Here is a 16,781-nt window from a genome sequence, read left to right on the forward strand (position 1 = left end):
TTTACGTTACCTTACATGGATTTTATCTTGAATATGGCTAACATTTTTATAGAGATAAAAAATTTTGCTTTTATACAGAAGCTCTGAATATTATAAAGCAAGAGCAGATATAAATGTTTTCATAACAGGAAAGCTCCTTAACTTTGAATCTTTTGTTGTTTCTGTCATCTGGTATTATGGAGACAAATTCTGAGGTCTTGTACCTGATTCTCGAGTGCCAGCTGTGGAGTGAAAGGTTCCAAGAATTGCCACTGTTGTCCCTTGTCCCATATCATCATAAAGCCAAGATATTTCAAACTTAACTTGGTTTCCTCCTGAAGTTTCTAGTGATTCGTATGGACTTACTATCTCTTCCTGTGTTTTTCTGTGTAGGACTATATATAGCATAAGTCAAGTGCCAAGTGGGAGAGAAAAAGGGAATGCCTATTTTCTGTGCATATTCATATTCAGCTTTTAAAAAGTATTATCTAGCAAGTTATTCTAGCTTCCTTTTTAAATGTTGGCTATTTATGTCATTTCAGACACTTAATTGAGCTGCTAAAAAGAACTGCTATCCATGGAGAAAGTAACTCTGTTCTCATTATTGGGCCCCGAGGATCAGGAAAGACCACGGTAAAACTATTGATTTCTGGTATTTCCTTGCTTCTGTAGACATGTGATGATTCTTCTAGCCAATACTGGAAATATCTTTTATTTTCATTATTTTGTTAATTTTTCTTTTGTTTTTTTTCTTTAAATAATAGAAGACCTACAAAGCCTTAAAACTTAGGGTGGTATATTTGAATTGAGCATATCCTTTTTACCTTACTTTCCTCCTCAGTAACAAATTTTCATTTGGTGTTTTCCCATTGTCTTTTGTCCTTGAAGAATTAGTCATTGCCAGTAGAAACAGCAAATTAGCATTTATTGAGCATGTTTCTTATGCTTTTTATCTATGTTCTGTACCTTAACTTGTGCTTTTTATCTGTTATCAGTTTTATACTAACCCTGTAAGGTAGGCATTGATTCTATTTATAAATTGGGTAACTATCATACCATGCATTCTTTTCTCCCTACTATTTGATTATTTACTGTTTAATCCTAACTCAAGTAATTTTTTCATTATACTCCCATCTTCTAGAATTCTTTTCTACTTTCCCTCTATCATATTTCGCTTAGTTACCTCAAAAGCATACTCTTGCTTTTTCCTCTGATTTTGTCTTTTCACATTCTTTTCGATATATGAGACAAATTATAGCTGTTACGTTGAATATATTACTATTAACTTTCAGTACTTGGGCTGCGTAAAATTTCTTTTCTGCTATATTCCATGCAATGAATTTAGATTTTTCACTAACATAGTTATTTTTATGTGTTGAAGTAAAATTATGTATTAAATAAAATTATGTAAATTATAAGTTAATTATAATTATTAAATTATATTAAGTTAAATTATAAGTAATATTGCTTATTTTATAACCAATAAATATTGACTGTACATTAGGTAAGATGAGGAAATAAGGACTTTAGTATTTTACTCTTCTCACCCATTTCCAGTATTTGAAGTATATAAGTTGGGAATACAGATCTAGGTAATTTCTTTTCTTTTTTAATCTTGGAATACTTTTTCACATTTATTATATTACAGTTATATTCAGAATAATTTTTTCATTTTGACTATACTGTATTTGATTCAGTCTTTATGCTCATTTTATATAACCACTATTTTTTTATTCTTGCTTTCTTTATTATGATTTTCCTTTGTGTTTGACTTCAGTGCTGTTGGAATAGTTTTAACAAGAGAGCCATATGATTGGTATGCCTTTGAGCTATTAGAATATTTTAAATTCTTAACAATAATATTAACAATAGAAACACTGAGCAAAGGATATGCACAGAAAGGTCACAGAAAATTAAATACAAATCTGTCTTAAACTTATAAGCATCTTCAATCTTACTTATAAGTAACAAATTTAAAGCATTAGCACTTTTGTCTACCAGGATGACAAAACCTGTAAAATTGAGAACACTAAAATTGTGAACTTATAGGAAAATAGACACATGTTCCTACTGGTAGTATAAATTTACATAACTAGAATAAAAGACAGTATCTAACCACATTACGAATTCATATGCCCTTTGACTCAGCAACAGCATTCTAGGAATTTGTACTTTTTAAATGATGTATATACACTTACTCATTGCAACAACATTTATTGATAGTGAAAGATCAGGAACAACATAAATGCCCATCAAGAGAATACCAGTTAATAAATGCTGGTTCATCCATCCATATGATAGATTATTATGCATCAGCAAAAAGTAACATTTGTCTGTAGTCCAGAAGAAAAGGGAAGAGGAAAAAATATCCTATTTTTATTGGTTTGTACAGGCATACCTCATTTTACTTTGCTCTGCTGCACTTTGCATATACCGTGTATTTTACAAATTGAAGATTTTTGGCAACCCTTTGTTGAGCAAGTATGTAGGTGCCGTTTTTCCAACAGCATGTGCTCATTTTGTGTCTCTGTCCCATCTTGGTAATTCTCAAAATATTTCAAACATATTCATTATCATATGTGTCATGGTGATGTGTAAACAGTGATCTTTGATGTTACTATTATAATTGTTTTGAGGTTTCAGGAACCATGTGCATATAAGATGGCAAACTTAATGGATTGATGTGTTTGTTCTGACTGCTCCACCCAGCGGCCACTCCCCCATCTCTGTCCCTCTCCTTGGGCCTTCCTATTCCCTAAGATACAACAATATTGACATTAGGCAATTAATAACACTACAGTGGCCTCTAGGTGTTTAAGTGAAGGGGAGAGTCACACATTTTAAATCAAAACAGTTTAAATCAAAAGGTAGAAATGATTGAATTTAGTGAAGAAGGCATGTCAGAACCAAGATAAGCTGAAAGCTAGGCTAGGCTTCTTACACTAGTCAAGCAGTGAATACAAAGGAAAAGTTCTTGAAGGAAATTAAAAGTGCTACTCCAGTAAACACACCAGTAGTGAGAAAGTGAAATAGCCCTATTGCTGATATGGAGAAAGTTTTAGCGGCCTACACATTCCCTTAAGCCAAAGCCTAATCCAGAACAAGTCCCTAATTCTGTTCAGTTGTTCAAAGGCTGAGAGAGGTGAGGAAGCTGCAGAAGAAAAGTTTGAAGCTAGCAGAAGTTGGTTCATGAGGTTTAAGGAAAGCAACACCTCCAAAACATAAAAGTGCAAGCGCTGATGTAGGAAAAGGGAGAATGATGAAACACAGACACATATTCTTGTTACAGTTCCTACCCAGAGGTGATACAGACTGCATCTCCTCACAGTTGCCTGGCCAGAGTGTCACATGCTCATACCTAATTTCAAGAGAGCGAAGAAGTGGATTTCTCCTAGATGCCTAGAAGGGATTGCTAGAAGTATTTGGTGAATGTCTGTGATGTTCACCACAGCTAACTTGTTTTGTGTGTGATTTTTCCCTGACTTGATAGTTGTAGAATTTCTTTATCTTAGCAGTGTAAAAATTTCAGACTATAAGCATAGGTCATAAAAACTGATACTGTATAAACTCCCTTAATATGAATTTAGATCTTTTTTCAGTAAAGGTTAATTTTTTTTTCTGTTTTCATTGTTCTGTTATCTTTGGAAAGCACATCATCATACAAATGTTTAAAGATTATTTTTAGATAATGCTTTAATTCTTCAAGAGCTCCATTAGTGATACTCTGAGAAAATGAGATGTAGGAAATCAGTACATTAGATCTATTATTCCATCATAAACTATGCATCTTGAAACAAAGTGGCATTACAACAGAGAAGTTGTACCTCAGTGGTGTGTATATTAAAGGGTCTAGCCTAAAAATATAACTTGGGTCGCAAGCAAGCAACTGAATTTATTCTGAACTTCATCTTGGAAGTTTGTCCCTAAAAGCATGGAGAAAGTTCAAAAAAAAAGGAAGTAGAGTTAGTAAACACTTGTAAAGATGTTTAAATACAAATTGAAACTTTACTCATTTAATTAGTAAATTGGCTAAAATAGACCTATTTTTTACCAAAAAAAAATTTAAACATGTAAGAGAGTTCCCTGGTTATTTTTTTCAATATTTATTTATTTATTTTTATTTATTTATTACTTTGTTTTATTTTAATTTACATCCAAGTTAGTTAGCATATACTGCGACAATGATTTCAGGAGTAGATTCCTTAATGCCCCTTACCCATTTAGCCCATCCCCCCTCCCACAACCCTACCAGTAACCCTCTGTTTGTTCTCCATATGTAAGAGTCTCTTCTGTTTTGTCCCCCTCCCTTTTTTTATATTATTTTTGCTTCCCTTCCCTTGTGTTCATCTGTTCTGTGTCTTAAAGTCCTCATATGAGTGAAGTCTACGATACTTGTCTTTCTCTAATTTTGCTTAGCATTATACCCTCCAGTTCCATCCATGTAGTTGTAAATGGCAAGATTTCATTCTTTTTGATTGTCGAGTAATACTCCATTGTATATATATGCCACATCTTCTTTATCCATTCATCCATCGATGGACATTTGGAGTCTTTCCATACTTTGGCTATTGTTGATAGTGCACTATAAACATGGGGGTGCATGTGTCCCTTCAAAACAGCATACCTGTATCCCTTGAATAATTACCTAGTAGTGCAATTGCTAGGTTGTAGGGTAGTTGTATTTTTAATTTTTGAGGAACCTCCATACTGTTTTCCAGAGTGACTGCACCAGTTTGCATTCCCATCAGCAGCACAAAAGAGATCCTCTTTCTCCGCATCCTCGCCAACATCTGTTGTTGCCTGAGTTGTTAATTTTAGCCATTCTGACAAGTGTAAGGTGGTATCTCATTGTGGTTTTGATTTGTATTTCCCTGATGATGAGTGAAGTTGAGCATTTTTTTGTGTGTCGGTTGGTCATCTAGATGTCTTCTTTGGAGAAGTGTCTATTCATGTCTTTTGCCCATTTCTTCACTGGATTATTTGTTTTTTGGGTGTTGAGTTGATAAGTTCTTTATAGATTTTGGATACTAACCCTTTATCTAGTATGTCATTTGCAAATATCTTCTCCCATTCCATCGGTTGGCTTTTATTTTTGCTGCTTGTTTCCTTCACTGTGCAGAAGCTTTTTATTTTGATGAGGTCCCAATAGTTCATTTTTGCTTTCTGTTTCCCTTGCCTCTGGAGACGTGTTGAGTGAGAAGTTGCTGTGGCCAAGGTCAAAGAGGTTTTTTGCCTGCTTTCTCCTCAAGGATTCTGATGGCTTCATGTCATATGATTAGGTCTTTTGTCCATTTTGAGTTTATTTTTGTGTATGGTGTAAGAAAGTGGTCCAGGTTCATTCTTCTGCATGTCACTGTCCAGTTTCCTCAGCACCACTTGCTGAAGAGACTGTCTTTATTCCATTGAATATTCTTTCCTGCTTTGTCAAAGATTAGTTGGCCATACGTTTGTGGGTCCATTTCGGGGTTCTCTATTCTGTTCTATTGATCTGAGTGTCTGCTTTTGTGCCAGAGAGTTCCCCTGTTATAACCATCCCTCCCCCCCCCCCCCCCACATACACACATACAACTTCCCCTGTTATTAACATCTTCCCTTAGCATGGTACATTTGTAGAAATTCATGAACCAGTATTAATATGTTGTCATTAACTAGCGTCTCATAGTTTTCATGAAGGTTCACTCTTTCTGATGTACAATTCTGAGGATTTTAACATATGCATAGTCATGTGTCCAACATTACAGTGTCATACAAAATAATTTTGCCACCCTAAAAATCCCCTGTACTTTACCTATTAGTCTTCCCACCCCCAATCCTTGGCAAGCACTAATTTTCTTATTATCACCATGGTTTTGCCTTTTTCAGAATGTCACAGTTGGAATCATAAAATTAAGAAGATTGGCTTCTTCCACTTACCAGTATGAATTTAAGGTTCCTTCATGTCATTTTATGGCTTGATAGGTCATTTCTTTTAATTGTTTAATAATATTCCTTTGTATGGATGTACCACTGTTTATCCATTCACCTATTAAAGGAACTTGATTAGTTCCAATTTTGAGTAGTTCTGAATAAAGCTTTTATAAACACTTGTATGCAGGTTTTTATGTGGACATAATCTTCAACTTAATTGGATAAATACTTGGGAGCAACATTGTTGGATCGTATGGTAAGACTGTTTAGCTTTGTAAGACTGTACTAAGCTGTCTTCCAAAGTGTCAGTACCATTTTGCTTTTTTCACCAGCAATTAATAAGAGTTTCTCTTGTTATGCATCCTCATTAGCATTTGGTATTATCGTTGTTTTTAATGTTAGCCATTCTAGTATGTATGTATAGTATCCCAATGTTATTTTTATTTCCAATCTTCTAATTATGTATGATATTAAGTATCTTTTCATATGCTTATTTTCATCTGTATATCTTTGGTAAGGTATTTTCTGACCATTTTTGAATTGGGTTTATTCATTTCTTATTGATATGTTTTGAGAAGTCTTTGTATATTTTGGATATACCAGCTATGTGTTTTGCAGATACTTTCTCCAAATCTGTGGTTTCTCTTTTAATTCTATTATGAGTTTCCTTGGCAAGCAGTTTTTCCATATCAACTTACCATTATTTCTTTCATAGGTTGTGATTTTGGTGTTATATCTAAAACTTCATCACCAAATCCAAGGCCTTCTAGGTTTTTCTCCTATGTGTCCTTCTGGAACTTTTATAGTTGTTGTGTTTTACAGTTGGGTTGGTGATTTATTTTGAGTTAATTTCTTTGAACGGTGTAAGGTCTGTGTCTAAATTCTTTTTCTTTCTTTTTTTTCTTTTCCTTGTACATGAATGTTTAAATTGTTTCAGCGTTTGTTGACAAGGCCGTCTTTTCTTCAGTGAATTACCTTTGCTTCTTTTTCAAAGGTCAGTTGATTGTATTTGTGTCAGTCTGTTTCTGCCTGTCTTGATTACTGTAGCTTTATAGTAAGGCTTAAAGTTAGGCATTGACAGTCTTCCAACTTTGTGTGCTGCTTCAGTATTATTTTGGCTATTCTGGGTACTTTGCCTTTTTATTAACTTTAGAATTTATGTATTTATTTCCAAGTACTGGAATTTTTGTATTCAGTTGTGGGATTTTGTGTTCAATCTATAGATCACAATGGAAAAATTGGTTTCTTAAGTATATTGAATCTTCACATTGATAAACATGGAATATCTTTTCATTTATTTAGGTCTTTCATCAGACTTTTGTGGTTTTTCTCATATAGATCTTACACATATGTCATTAGATTTATACTAAGTAAATAGTTTTGGTGCTAATGTGAGTAGTATGACATTTTTAATTCAGATTCCACCTGCTCATTGCTGATATATACAAAACCAAATGACTTTGTGTTTTATCTTGTATCGTGCAATCTTGTTGTAATTGATCATTTGTTCCAAAAATTTGTCAATATTTGGGGATTTTCTACAATCATGTCATCTGCAAATGACAGAAAGTTTTTATTTCTTTCCTATTTCCTTTTGTACCTTTTATTTCATTCTCTTGTCTTCCTGCATTTATCATTCACAGGCTATCTTTAAGCACTGATCATAAAATTAATATTATTCAAAGCCTCTTAATATGAATTTAGGTCTGTTTTCACTGAAGAATAAGTTTATTTTGGGATATTTCTTCTCATTTATTTCTTCTTGTCCTTTCTTAGCATTAGCATATTCAATTCTTAAGCCTTTGTTCTTATTTCTCTTTGTCATTTCTCCATGTTCTTTCTTTTTTTTTTCCCCCTCAGCATTCTGCCATATCACCAGTGTGATTTTCTTCACCAGCAGTTCCACACTTTGCTTCTTCTAATGTGATACTGCATTTTAGCTTCTAACAGTCCTTCCTACTTGTCTGCCTCCTTGTCATGTACCTTCTTAGTCTGTTGTTTTGTGTTTATCTAAGTCTGGCTTAAACAGCTCACAATATTTATTTTCTAAAATACACATTTTCAGTACTAATTAGTCTTTTTCATCAGCTTATGTCCTTTATGTAACATAATTTTTATATAAACTCCCATGTTAGTTTTTTCTATTTATTCAAGGTTAAAGAAGACGACAGCCATTAAGTCATAGTATTTATCACTTAATAAAACAGATTGTTCGTGGTATGCTGACAGTTTGTCCCATTGTTGTTGCTTCTCAAACCAGAGAGGCCTGTTCTGGTGCTTTAAAGTCATTTATCAAGTCTGACTTTGCTGGAATAGGGAAGAATCCCATACTTGGTATTCCATTTTGTTATGATTTGACTTATTCCTATTGCACTCCAATATTGAGAGGACAGAGAGCCAAGGAGGATTGTTTAACTTTTGTGATTTGTTGTGTGTGGAGTATCCTGAGACATAAAGTAGATGATTTTAGACAAGAACTCTTATTAGTATAACTTTTTAAATGTAAATTTTAATTTAATAAGAATACAGTATATTTTTAATACTCTCTTTGGCCAAACTACTTGAAGTACAAAAATTTTCAATCTGCAGTTAACTGATAAAGATAACAGAAAGTTAGTGTGATTTACTGTATCTCAAACATTTTATTGAAAAAATACATGTGGTTCCAAATGACAGATTGTATCCTGGAAAATACTTTTCTATACAGAAATTACTGTAGACAAAGAAACAAGCATGTGGTAACAGTAATAGTAGGTAAGCATAAAAATCCCTGATTGCTGGCAGGTCTAAATGAACTATGCCAGTATGTTTGGAAAATTAATTGTTAGCTACAAAGATTGTGGAAATGGGGTAGCCATCTTTGTTATGGTGGTTGGTGTAATATAATATCAACTAAGTATTTTTAGTATATAATGTAGCTTAAAATATTTGGAAAGATGAAATTGTATACAGTAAAAAATTTACCAGTTACACAATTTGTTAAAAAATTACACAATAGGGGGGCACCTGGGTGGCTCAGTCGGTTAGGCACCCGACTTCGGCTCAGGTCATGATCTCTCGGTCCGTGAGTTCGAGCCCCACATCGAGCTCTGTGCTGACAGCTCAGAGCCTGGAGCCTGCTTCAGATTCTGTGTCTCCCTCTCTCTTTGACCCTCCTCCGTTCATGCTCTGTCTCTCTCTGTCTCAAAAATAAACGTTAAAAAAATTAAAAAAAAATTATACAATAGGTAACACACCAGTCAGTTTTAGCAATATGTAGATTTGAACTAAAATTATTTGAAGACACATATGCTAATACATTTAAATTATCATTTCAGATCACACAAACACATCATGTAAAAATTGTGAGCTGATCTAGACAAATGATAATAAGTTGTTTAAAATAAATTTAATGGAAAGAATGTTATAAACTTGTTTTAACTCTTTTAAGTTTTTATTTTAACCACCTGATGCTCATCACAAATGCACTCCTTTATCCCAACAACTATTCTACCTATCCCCCCAACCACCTCCTCTCTGGTAACCATCAGTTGGTTCTCTAAACTTGAGTCTTTTTCATGGTATGCCTCTCTCTCTTTCTCTCTCTTTCCCTTTGCTTGTTTTGTTAACTCAGTTCCACATGAGTGAAATCATATGGTATCTGTCTTTTTCTCTGACTTATTTCACTTAGCATTATAGTCTCCCTCCATGCATGTCATTGCAAAGGGCAAGATTTGATTCTTTTTTAATAGCTGAATAATATTCCATTGTGTGTGTATACCATGTCTTCTTTATCCATTCATCTATCAATGGACACTTTACTTCCATAATTTGGCTGTTGTAAATAATGCTATATAAACATGGGGTGTGTGTATCTCTTTGAATTAGTGTTTTTGTATTCTTTAGGGAAATACCCAGTAGTATATTTGTTGGATTGTAGGTTAGTTCTCTTTTAACTTTTTGAGGAACCTCATATTATCTTTCACAGTAGCTGTACCAATTTGCATTCCCACCAACAGTGCATGAGGGTTCCTTTTGCTCCACATCCTTGCCAGCACCTGTTCTTTTGTTTTTTATTCTAACCATTCTGGCAGGTGTGAAATGATATCTCCTTGTGGTTTTCATTTGCATTTCCTTGATGCTGAGTGATGTTGAGCATCTTTCAGTGTGTTTGTTGGCCATCTGTATGTTTTCCTTGGGAGAATATCTGTCTTCTGTCCATTTGTAAATTGCATTATTTGTTTTTGGGGTGTTGGGTTGTATCAGCTCTTTATATATTTTGGATACTAACGCTTTATCAGATATGTCATTTGCAGATATCTTCTCTCATTCAGTAGGTTGCCTTGTAGTTTTGTTGGTTTTCTTCACCATCCAGAAGCTTTACATTTTGATATAGTCCCAATAGTTTATTTTTGCTTTTTTTTTTTTTTCCTTGTCTCAGGGGGAGCTATTTAGAAAGAAGTTCCTAAAGGCCAGTGTCAGAGAAATTACTATCTGTGCTTTCTTGTAGAATTTTTACGGTTTCAGATCTCACATTTAGGTCTTTAGTAGATTTTGAGTCTGTTTTTGCATATGGTATAAGAGAGTGGTCCAGTTTCATTCTTCTGCATGTTTCTGTCCAGTTTTCCCAGCACCATTTTTTGTTTGTTTCTTAATTTTTTTTAATGTTTTTATTTATTTTTGACACAGAGACAGATCATGAGCAGGGGAGGGGCAGAGAGAGAGGGAGACACAGAATCTGAAGCAGGCTCCAGGCTCTGAGCTGTCAGCACAGAGCCCAACACAGGGCTCGAACTCACAGACTGTGAGATCATGACCTGAGCCGAAGTTGGATGCTCAACCAATTGAGCCACCCAGGTGCCCCCATTTTTTGAAGACATTATCTTTTTCCCTTTGGATATTCTTTCCCCCTTTGTCGAAGATTAATGGACCATATAATTGTGGGTTTATTTCTGGGTTTTCTATTCCATTGGTATGCATGTCTATTTTTGTGCCAGTACCATACTGTCTTGATTACTGCAGCCTTGTAATGTAACTTGAAGTCTGGAATTGTGATGCCTCCAGCTTTGCTTTTAAGATTGCTTTGGCTATTTGGGGTCTTCTGTGGTTGCATAGACATTTTAGGATTATTTGTTCTAGCTCTGTGAAAAATGCTTACTATTTTGACAGGAACTACATTAAATGCATATTGCTTTGGGTAGTTTAGACATTTTAACAATATTCTTACAATCCATGAGCATAGAATGTCTTCCTATCTCTTTGTGTCCTCTTCATTTTCTTTCATCAGTGCTTTATAGTTTTCAGGGAACAGATTTGTCACCTCTTTGGTTATGTTTATCCTAGATATCTTACTCTTTTTGATGCAATTGTAAATGGTATTGTTTTCTTAATTTCTCTTTCTACTGCTTCATTATTGATGTATAGAAATGCAATGGAGATCTGTACATTGATTTTATATCTTGCCACTTTACTGACTTCATTTATTTTAGCAGCTTTTTGTTGGAGTCTTTTGGGTTTTCTATATAGAGTATCATGTCATCTGCAAATAAGTGAAAAGTTTTACTGCTTCCTTACTGTTTTGAATGCCTTTTATTTCTTTATATTTTCTGGTTGCTGTGGCTAGGTCTTCCAGTAGTATGTTGAATACAAGTGTTGAATACAAAGACATCTTTGTGTTGTTCCTGACCTTAAGGGAAAGGCTCTCAGTTTCTCCTCTATTTTATGTTTAGGTATGTTTCCTCTAAACCTACTTCATTGAGGGTTTTTATCATGAATAGATGTTGTACTTCGCCAAATGCTTTCTCTGCATCTACTAAAATAATCATATGGTTCTTATTCTTTATCTTATTGATGTGCTGTATCATGTTGATTGATTTGCAAATAGTGAACCGCCCTTGCAACCCAGCATTAAATCCCGCTTGATTGTGGTGAATAATTTTTTTTAATGTATTGTTGGATTCTGTTTGCTGGTATTATGTTGAGAATTTTTGCATCTGTATTCATCAGAGATCTTGGCCTGTAGTTGTTTTTGTGATATCTTTATCTAGTTTCGGTGTCAGGATAATGCTGCCCTCATAGAATGAATTTGAAGTTTCCCTTCCTTTTTTATTTTTTGGAATGTTTGAGAAGCATAGGTATTAACTGTTCTTCAAATGATTGTAGAATTTGAGAAGCCAAGTGGCTCTGGACTTTTGTTTCCTGGGAATTTTTTTGATTACTGATGTAATTTTCCCACTGGTTATTAGTCTGTTCAAATTTTCTGTTCTTCCTGTGTCAGTTTTGGTAGGTTACATGTTTCTAGGAATTTACCTATTTCTTCTAGGCTGTCCAGTGTTGGCATGTAGTTTTTCATATTGTTCTATGAATGTTTGTATTTCTGTGGTGTTATTTCTCTTCTCTCGTTTTTGATTTTATTTATTTGGTTTTTTTCTTTTTTTTTCCCCCTGGTAAGTGTGGCTAGAGGCTTACCAGTTTTATCATTTTTTTTCCCCCAAAGAACAAGCTCTTGGTTTCATTGATCTGTTCTATTGTGTTTTTGGTTTCTAAATCATTTATTTCTGCTCTAATCTTTATTATTTCCTTCCTTTGCTGGTTTTAGGGTTTTTTGTTCTTTTTAGCTCCTTTAGGTGTAAAGTTATTTACTTGAGATTTGTCTTGCTTCTTGAGGTAGGCCTGTAGGCTCATATTGCTATAAACTTCCCTCTTAAAACTGTCCCACAGGTGTGAACCATTATATTTTCATATTTATTTGTTTCCATGTGCTTTTTTATTTCCTTCTTTGATTTCCTGGTTGACCCATTCATTGTTCAGTAGCATGTTAGTTAACCTCCATGTATTTGTGGTTTTCCGAGATTTTTTTCCTTGTGGTTGACGTATAGTTTCATAATGTTGTTTTCATAAAAGATACACGGTATGACTTTCATTTGTTGAGACTTGTTTTGTTGCCTAATATCTGGAGATCTGTTTTGGAGAAAGTTCCATGTGCGCTTGAGAAGGATGTGTATTCTGCTATTTTTGGATGGAATGTTGTCAATATATCTGCTAAATCTTTCTGGTCCAATGTGTCATTCTAAGCCATTGTCCTTGTTGATTTTCCGTTTAGATGATCTGTACATTGATGTCAGTGGGGTGTTAAAGTCCCCTACTGTTGTATTATTATTGATTCATTCCTTTATGTTTGTTATTAAATGTTTTATGTATTGGAGTGCTCCCATATTGGATGTGTAAATATTTACAATTATTATAGTCTATTGGATTGTTCCCTTAATTATTACATAGTGTCTTTCTTGGTCTCTTGTTAACAGTCTTTGATTTAAAGCCAATATAAGTATTGCTACTCTGGCTTTCTTTTGACATCCATTTACATGATAAATGTTTCTCCATCCCCTCACTTTCAATCTGCAGGTGTGTTTAGGTCTAAAATGTGTCTCTTGTACACAGCATATAGATGGGTCTTGGGGTTTTTTGTCCATTCTGTTCCCCTCTGTCTGTTTATTGGAGTCTTTAGTCCATTTACATTCAAAGTTATTATTGATATGCATTTGTTGCCGTTTTATTACTTGTTCTGTGGTTGTTTCCGAAGATTTTCTGATTTGTTCTTTTCTCTTTCATGGTTTGCTGATTTTCTTTAATGATATGTTTGGATTTCTTCTCTTTATTCTTTGCATATTTATTAGTGGTTTTTGATTTGTGGTTACCATTAGGTTTGTATATAACATCTTCTGCATAGAGCAGCCTGTATACAAGTTGATGGTTGTTTAAGTTTGAACCCATTCTTTACTCTTCGTCTCCCCATGTTTTAGGTATGTGGTGTCATATTTTATATCCTTTCATTTTGTGAATTCCTTTACTGATTTTTTTTAACAGGAATATTCATTTTTACTATTTTTGTGTTTCCTGCCTTCATGCTGTCATTTTGGTCTTCCTTTATTTACACTCAAAGAGACCCCTTTAATATTTTCTGCAGGGCTGGTTTAGTGGTCATGAACTCCTTTAATTTTTGTTTGTCTGACAAACTCACTCTTTCCTTCTATTCTGATAGCCTTGCAGGAAAGAGTATTCTTGGCTGCAGATATTTCCCATTCAGCAGTTTGCATATAACATGGCACTCCTTTCTGGATTGGAAAGTTTCTGCTGAAAAATTCTCTGATAGCCTTATGGTATTTCCTTTGTATATAACTGTCTATTTTTATCTTGTCACTTTTAATATTTTTTCCTTTACCACTGTATTTTCCCATTTTAATTACATATGTCTTGGTGTGGATCTACTTTTGTTGCTTTTGTTGGGGTTTCTTTGTGCCTCCTAGATCTGGATATCTGTTTCCTTCCCCAAATTAAGGAAGTTTTCAGCTATTATTTCTCCAAATAAATTCTTTACTCCCTTTTCTCTGTGCTCCTGGGACTCCTGTAATATGAATGTTATTACACTTGATGGAGACATTGAAATTCTCTACATCTGTTCTCATTTTCCATAATTCTTTTTTCTTTCTTTTGTTCAGCTTGATTATTTTCCATTACTCTGTCTTCTGGGTCATTAATTAGTTCCTCTTCTTCCAGCCTGCAGCCATCAAGCATGTTTCTCATTTCATTTATTGAGTCCTTTTTCTGTGCTGTGTTACTTCTTATCTCTGTGTTAATGGTCTCATTGATGTGCTCCACTGTTTTCTCAAGTCCAGTAAGTATACTTGCAATCATTGCTTTAAATTTTCTTTTATCTGTTTCACTTAGGTTTTTTGCCACGTCCTTGTCCTGTTATCTCATTTGGGAGAAATTCTTCTGTCTTCCCATTTTGTATAAGTCTCAGTGTCTGTTTCTATGTGTGAGGGAAGTCAGCTACTTCTATTTTTGAGGGCAATGGCTTTATGAAGAAGAGGTCCTGTGGTGCCCTGCAGTATAGTGTCCCTTCTTCCCCAGGACCTGGCACTTCCAGCAATGCTAAGTGTACTCTGCTGTTGTGTGGTCCTGATAGTTTTATGCTTCAGGGCAGTCATCTACAGATGCCTATTGTGGGCAGTGTTTGGTCCCTGCCCTGAATGTAGTGCATTTTAACTAAATGTGTTCTGGTCTGCTTTGTGAAATAACCTGTCACCACCATCACCTAAACTGCAGCTTTGCAAAACTTACCAGATAGGAGCCATAGTATTGGCACGGGTTTGGGCCAGTCTTGTAGGAGAGGGGGCCTGCCATGCTGCCACCTAGGCAAGAGTGACTAGGAAGGTTGTTTTCCCCAGATCGTGAGGGGGTGAGTGGGGCTTGGTGTAAGCAAGTTAGGTAATGAGTGTGGGCCCAAGACTGTTTTTTGCAGGTAGCTCTGTATTCTGACAGGCAGGTGAGGTAATTGGTACCTGCCAGTTCCTTTTTACCTGGAGGTCTCTCTCTCTCTGAATGCCCTCACTCTGGAACATTCTCAAAGAGGAGTAGCTAACCTCCCTACAGTGTGCCCCAGGCACTATCCAGATTGGTTTTTGCAAGCTGTGTCCATCCATAGGCTGTTTGCCCAGCCTTCTCTCCAAGAGCAGTCCCAGTGTCCCAGTCCCAGCTTTCCCTGAGCCAAGCATGCTGACCTTTAGAACTCCAGGCTTTAAGCCCCACTGGTTGCAAGAACTCAAGAAATTCAGGCCCTCTCACTTTCCAAGCCAATTGCTGTGGGGATTCATTTCCTGTATACTTCCCTATGTGTTAGCCTCTCTTGCCCTTCTCCAGATGGTAACTTCCTCCCTACCCCATTGGCTACGATACATTTTTCTCCCAAGTTGAGTCTCCATACTTCCTACCTCCTTTGATGTGGCCTCCTCTCTACCTTTATTTGTGGAGGGTTTTTTTTGTTTTGTTTTTTGTTTTTTGTTTTTGCCGGTTTTCAGATTGATTTCTGGGGTATTTAGGATGATTTGATTGTTAGAGATATGAAGTTTGTATTACCTGGGGACGAACTCTTACGATAGACTCATACTTAATCTAAAGGCCAAGAAGTGCCACCTCATTTTCTAATGGTTTTCTATAAAGAATGTCACTTCTTACTCGGCTTTATTTCATAGTATGTCACTTAATATTTTGAGATTATCCCTTTTTTAGAGGACTTAGTTTAACTATGATCTGACATAGAGTTCCATTTGTTTTTAAAACAATACAGATATACCAGAATGGCTAGTATGTTTGATACCATATTGTGAAACCTAATAGTTTAAAATGATATTTACTTCTTCCTATTTCACAAAGATGTTGTAGTGACAAATAGAATATTGGAAATACAAATAGTATTTTGTTTTTCAAAATGGCTTACCAGTTGTTCCATTGGGTTTTTTTGTTTTTTGAATAATCCTTTTGTCCTCACTAAATTTTGATACCAACTTTAGTAATTTAATTTTGTATACACAGCCTATTTTGGGCGACCATTTATTTTGTAATAGTCCTTTCTATTTTAGTATTAGAAGGAGTAGTCCTTCATCATTGCTCTTCCTTTTAAAAGCTTTTTTGCTTTTCTTAGTTGTGTTCATTTTTAAATTTAAAAAAATGAATGCAATATTAATTTGAAGAGATGTATATTATATTGCAGTGTAATTGTGATATCACAAGTCAAAAAAATAGAGAATAGAAAGTATGTGGCATAGGAATCTGTAGTTACACAAATCCGAAACTTTATAATTAAAACAGTTTAAGATGGTATAACACTTTGTGAGTGTATTTTTAGTAGTAATTATATTAGTAGTAGTAATTTTCTTATTACAAGCTCTACGTTTCTTTAATAGGGTCTTGTTCTGTATACAGTAGTGTCCTCTCACCCATAGGGCATACATTTCAAGACTCCAGTGAATGACTGAAACCAGGAGATAGTAACACACCCTATATGTACTGTTATTTTTTATGCATATATACCTTTGGGAACGTGTAATGTATAAATAAGGCACAGTAAGAGATTA

General features: G+C 34.8%; 1 protein-coding gene across 10 annotated transcripts in view; it reads left to right on the plus strand.

Moving 5' to 3' along the window:
• Positions 1-16,781, plus strand: part of ORC4 (origin recognition complex subunit 4) — a 79,856-nt gene that overhangs the window by 39,781 nt on the left and 23,294 nt on the right. For 9 of the 10 annotated variants that reach the window (XM_047872404.1, XM_047872400.1, XM_047872406.1 and 6 more), the window contains one exon: positions 522-612. In XM_047872404.1, coding sequence (XP_047728360.1) covers positions 522-612 — 91 coding nt within the window. The remainder of the gene's footprint in view (positions 1-521; positions 613-16,781) is intronic. The other variant, XM_047872410.1, reaches the window with a different exon arrangement.

The sequence above is a fragment of the Prionailurus viverrinus genome, chromosome C1 (assembly GCF_022837055.1).
Source record: "Prionailurus viverrinus isolate Anna chromosome C1, UM_Priviv_1.0, whole genome shotgun sequence".
Taxonomy (NCBI): Eukaryota; Metazoa; Chordata; class Mammalia; order Carnivora; family Felidae; genus Prionailurus; species Prionailurus viverrinus.